The sequence below is a fragment of the Neoarius graeffei genome, chromosome 26 (assembly GCF_027579695.1).
Source record: "Neoarius graeffei isolate fNeoGra1 chromosome 26, fNeoGra1.pri, whole genome shotgun sequence".
Taxonomy (NCBI): Eukaryota; Metazoa; Chordata; class Actinopteri; order Siluriformes; family Ariidae; genus Neoarius; species Neoarius graeffei.
The window spans coordinates 4,531,843-4,537,842 of record NC_083594.1 but is presented as its reverse complement, the minus strand read 5'-3'; the positions used below and the strand labels follow the sequence as shown (position 1 = coordinate 4,537,842).

At 42.3% G+C, this 6,000-nt stretch overlaps 1 protein-coding gene across 1 annotated transcript in view; it reads left to right on the top strand.

Moving 5' to 3' along the window:
* Positions 1 to 866: 866 nt before the first annotated feature.
* Positions 867 to 6,000, top strand: part of LOC132874328 (calmodulin-binding transcription activator 1-like) — a 499,951-nt gene continuing 494,817 nt past the window's right edge. The window contains exon 1 of the mRNA XM_060910417.1: positions 867 to 891. Coding sequence (XP_060766400.1) covers positions 867 to 891 — 25 coding nt within the window. The remainder of the gene's footprint in view (positions 892 to 6,000) is intronic.

Below are 6,000 nucleotides of genomic sequence, written 5' to 3'. Positions count from 1 at the left end.
TATTTATTCTCACATGAATCATTCAGGTGTACAGTTTCGCTGAATAATGCTTCATGTGAGAATAAATAAATAAACTTTCTTTGTTTGTTTGTTTGCTTGTTTTTAATAGCAACCGATCTGAAATCAGTTAAGCAGTTACACTTCTGTCACTCATAACATACACTCCTAGCACTGATTCCAGAGATGCATCCTACTACTAGATAGATAGATAGATAGATAGATAGATAGATAGATAGATAGATAGATAGATAGATAGATAGATAGATAGAAAGTAAATAAAATAACTCGCACATACAACCAATGACATTTCGCAAATCTTTGTTTTCAAACACAAATGCTCTTTTTCCTTTATTTTTAGCCCATAAGGACAATTTTTTGACAATGTTTCACAGATTTAATCATCAATAAACACCTTTAGATTGTTGACGAACAAGAAAAGCGTTAAAATATGTTAATATTTATCATTCTTTTATAGATAAAGCTTTATAGATTGTGTCTCTGTCATGCTTATTGGCATGGGAAATTAAAAAATATACATATGGATTATCTTTGCATGTATGATACCATCATAATTTTTAAAATGTATTTATGTACTTGTTTGTTTGTTTGTTTGTTTGTTTATCTATTTATTTGTTGATTTCAGTGTTATTGTAACTGATTGCACGCGCTTTTTTTCTAACCAATGGAAGACGCGAATTTTTTATTTTATTTTTTTTTGGGGCTCGCCTTCAACCGTGCGCGTCCACCAAGCCTGGGTATCCTCGTGAACGCGCGTGGCACTCTCCCCCCCAGCCCCCCCCCCCCTCCCCCCCCCCCACACCGATCGCGAGGAGGAGGAGGAGGAGGATGTGGCGCGCGGACGGGAAATGGCTGCCGAAAACAAGCCGGAAGGTAAGAGAGGAGAATAACGGGATTATTATTGTGATTAATTTTATTCTCGCCATTCTGACTGCTGTGGCTACATGTTTTAAAACTGTATTTTTTTGACGCGCTCGTGATTGATTTCCGTTAAGGAAGGACGTGACGGAGGACGGAGCGCGTGATATTTTGCGCTTCATCGCGAAAAAGCTGAAACGCTGACGAGATGAAGGTCCAGCTCAGGTCCACAGCGAGGCTTCAGAGCTTCTTCCATCCTGTGGGGGAATGAAAGCAGGAGTTGTGCTCATTAAAGAAAGAAAGCAGGGAAAAGTGGATCGGTTGTGTGTGCGCGCGCGCTCGGGTTGTGTTTATGGGGTTATTGTTATTGTTGTTATTATTTTGTATTATTGATGATGAAGAATGAACAGAGGCACGTTAGAGGGATGAAATCGGCGTATAAGGGCGATGGATGTGTGTGTGTGTGTGTGTGTGTGTGTGTGTGTGTGTGTGTGTGTGTGTGTGTAAAAAACCGGGAATGAAATGACCTCGCTTATGATGTGAAGCGGGATTCCTTCACACTGCCACCCTTCATCCTCATCACATCTCATCCTCATCCCCCTGGTCTTCTCACAGAGAGGAGAGAAGGAGAGGAGAGAAGGAGAGGGCAGGAACACCACAGTAAAGTGAAACTGTTCATCAGTTTTCGGTTTATGTAGTGTGGTATGTGGTGTGGTTTGGTGAAGTGTGATGTGGCGAAGTGTGGTGTAGTTTGGTGTGATATGGTGTGGTGTGGTGTAGTTTGGTGTGGTGTGGTGTAGCTTGGTGTGATGTGGTGTGGTTTGGTGAAGTGTGATGTGGCAAAGTGTGGTGTAGTTTGGTATGATTTGGTTCGGTGCAGTTTGGAGAGGTTTGATGTGTGATGTAGTTTGATGTGGTTTGGTGAGGTGTCGTTTGGTGTGGTGTGATATGATGTGTGTGGTGTAGTTTGTTGTGGTTTGGTAAGGTGTGATGCAGTTCGGTGTGGTTTCATGAGGTGTGATGTGTGGTGTGGTTTGGTAAGGTGTGGTGTGGTTTGGTAAGGTGTGGTTTGGTGTGCTGTGGTGCGGTTTGGTAAGGTGTGGTGTAGTTTGGTGTGGTGTAGTTTGGTAAGGTGTGGTGTAGTTTGGTGTGATGTGTGGTGTGGTTTGGTAAGGTGTAATTTGGTGTGGTTTGGTAAGGTGTGGTGCAGTTTGGTGTGATAGGATGTGTGATTTGGTAAGGTGTAGTGTAGTTTGGTGTGATGTGTGGTTTGGTAAGGTGTGGTGCAGTTTGGTGTGCTGTGATGTGTGGTGTGGTGTGGTTTGGTAAGGTATAGTTTGGTAAGGTGTGGTGTAGTTTGGTGTGATGTGTGGTGTAGTTAGGTGTGATATGACGTGTGGTGTGGTTTGGTAAGGTGTAGTTTGGTAAGGTGTGGTGTAGTTTGGTGTGATGTGTGGTGTGGTTTGGTAAGGTGTAGTTTGGTAAGGTGTGGTGTAGTTTGGTGTGATGTGTGGTGTGGTTTGGTAAGGTGTGGTGTAGTTTGGTGTGGTGTGGTTTGGTAAGGTGTAGTTTGATGAGGTGTATTGCGTCACTTTTTTCAACTCCATCCTACAGAGAATTACCTACTACAAAAACGTCATTGATGCCCCCCCCTCCTCCTCCTCTTCTTCTTCCTTCTCCTTTCTCCAAATCTGTGACTAAACACAGCAGCTGGCTCTGCTGCTTCTTCTTCTTCTGATCTTTTTATTTGTTTTTGTTTATCTGTTGGCCGTTGAAGAAGAATACATTTAAATTTCAAAACTAGTGACAGCTGTATGTGTGTGCGCGCGCGCGAGAGAGAAACCGTTAGAGAGAGAGCGCGAGGCAGCCCGCACGCGCGTTTCCTGTTGGATTTGTGTGAGAGGAAAAACCGGCTGACGCTGACCAGCAGCACAATGAAAGGTAGGTTTATTGGTTTATTGGTTTATTTGTTCGTTCGTTTGTTTGTTTTACTAGTCCAAATAGCGAACTGTGAGCAGAAAACTAGAATTAAGAATTAAAACGAGTTTTCCGACGAACTTTTGGCTGTGCTGAGGACTGTTAAAAAACCCAGAACTATAAACAGTAGCCTGTTAGCATGTTACGTTTATGCTAAGCTAGCACAAGATTACACTGGAAGTATGAATTAGCCAATAGTCTGTTTATTATTATTATTATTATTATTATTATTATTATCGTTGTTGTTTACATTCAGTAAATTAAAGTATATAAGGTGATTAGTCCTAGAGATAGTGGAAAGGATTAATAATATCGTGTGTAGGACCTGTTTTTAATCATCATTTGTTATTTTTCACGGAAATGACCACAAGATGGAGACACAAGAAGGAAAGTTCAAATCCTACGTGTGCTAAAAATAAGAGACCATTTATAGCTTCACTGATGATATACACACACACACACACACACACACACAGTGTAGGGTGAACTGAGGTATAATTTCTGCAAGGAAAATGGTCCTTTAGCTCAAACATACATGAGGTGTTGGTTTTTTAAATTATTTATTTATTTAAACCATTAAGACTGAGGTGTGTGATGTGGCTAACCAGAGATTGTAGATATTTGTCAACATTTAAGCATTTACTAAGCACTTCATTTATTTCCAAGTGCTGTGCACAGAGTCAGGTTTGGAGAGCTCCACCAGGGGGCGATATTGAGCTGCGTTCAAATCCACAACACCGCATGTACATACTGTGGATTGTGTTTCCATCAAAGGAGCGACTTAATCTTAAGAGTTCACTCACATTAATGCTTCTTTTACACCCACGGCGTCCTGTGTTTAGCTTCTTAAACAACGATTAGCAGGGAAACTAAAAAAGAAACAATGCTAAAGGCTCTGGTGAGACACACACACACGTCTCTACGGCACGTCACCTTGATACCAGTGCTTTTTGTTTGCTTTGTGCCCATGGGAAAACATATGAGAGGAAATAAAGCATTTTTTAAAACCAAGAAGAGACCTGTTTTGACGTTAGCAGAAGTAAACCGTGTAGTGCATTTGTATCCGTCAGTCTTTTTTGTTCTCGCACCTCGTTTCCTGGATATTTTCTGTTCTACGGATATCATCGTTCTTACACAGGAAGGATATTCTCCAGTGGTGCTTACAAACGGCCAGAGATCCACCTTACAAGGAACAACGTGCCTCCTTCTTCATCCCTTAGATGTCTTTAGAGTTTTGTTCTTGAACGTAGGCTATCATGGGTCGAGAAACTTCCTGTTCCCTTCTCTCTCTCTCTCTCTCTCTCTCTCTCTCTCATAGTCAGTCAGTTCTGTACGCCACTCCAATACACAAGCACAATCTTTCCGAGGTGGGAATTAAGAAGGTCAGGACGTTCTGTATATCGTACATCCTACACACCTCCATGTGCATCTCATATCAGCGAGGCGAAATCTTGAGGCAATTGCTGTTGTGTAAAGACAAACTCCTTGGGGAAGTGTGATCAACGGCGGAGGTTGATAAACAGCAGCCGCTGTTGATAGCAAACTTATCAGATTCTCATCTCTGGGATATAACTGGCGCAGCCTTTAAATTGTGCTGGGTGAATCAGCTCTGCAATTTTGTTCAGCTAATTGAATTTAGTGAGGCTGCTATGGATTAAAAGATGGCTGTGCTTGCTTTCTCTCTCTCACACTTTCCCTTTCTCTCATGCTTGCTTGATCGCTTTTTGGTTTAAAAAGAAGTCTTGCTCATTCTTAAGAGACGTTAGAGCTGATTTCATGGATTGGTTCAGCCAACCAGATGGAGAGAGGGCGTGGTAGTACAAAATAGCTTCATTATGTCTTAATTGACTCGATTGTTTGTTTGTTTTTTAAGTAATTATTTATGCAACTTTTGCTTATTTTCATGTGTTCCAAAAGTAGGATTATGACAATACCATCCATCCATTATCTGTAACCGCTTATCCTGTGCAGGGTTGGGGGCACGCTGGATCCTATCCCAGCTGACTATGGGCGAGAGGCGGGGTACACCCTGGACACGTCGCCAGGTCATCACAGGGCTGACACACAGAGACAATCAACCATTCACACTCACATTCACACCTACGGTCAATTTAGAGTCACCAGTTAACCTAACCTGCATGTTTTTGGACTGTGGGGGAAACCGGAGCACCCGGAGAACATGCAAACTCCACACAGAAAGGCCCTTGTCAGCTGCTGGGCTCAAACCCAGAACCTTCTTGCTGTGAGGCGACAGTGCTAACCACTACACCATTGTGCCACCCCGGGTTGTGACAATACCAAAATTTGGAATTTGATACCAAGGTCACGTGAAGGATCACAATTCTCGATACCTAATCACATGGCTAAAAGTAAATAAATCAAAATGGAAGGGGGAGGGGTGGGGAATAAAACGTACATGCAGACTGAAGTTATTCAACTCATCAATTTTGGATTCAAAGCTCAAAGTCCCTCCGGTGCCAGACCTGGTCTTCCCAGGCAGCCTCCTGTCCCAGTACTCGCCAGGCCCTTGAGGCACATTGGGCGGCGCTGATCTCCATTTATATAGCCCTCAGCCTCTGGCTGATTACATAGTTGGGGTTACAGTGTGTGGGGGGGGTTTGTCTGGTAACCACGAGAGTTTGACTCCTTACACACATATGTATTGCGGCGCCTCACCAGATGGCAGTAGGTAACATTTTGATAATGGTCTTTGGTATGGCCCGACTCAGTCTTACCTTGCTGGACAAGCTGCACTGTTGTGAGAAAAAGAAAATTGCTCTTATTTCTTTATTTAAAACTTAGCAAACTTAAATGTATAAAATACCAGTTTCTTCATCCACCAGTATGAAAACATATTTTACTAATCACATGAAGAACCTCAAATGGGTGACAGAAATAATGGAACATTAACAGCTAAAACACTTTTAAATCCATACGAGATTGTCTGCTTATCAGAATCTACTCGTAGTATTTTCTTGTTAGCTAGCAACATGTATTAGCTTGCTTGTATCTTGCTGGTTTTGAGTAGTCTAGGTTAGGCCTTGTTACCCTTGAAAAGAAAAGGCCTGGATAATTTAATTACCTGCTTAATTATATCTGCTCTTGGGATTCAGGTGTAGAGGACGTGTAAAGTCTTAGACCTGACCA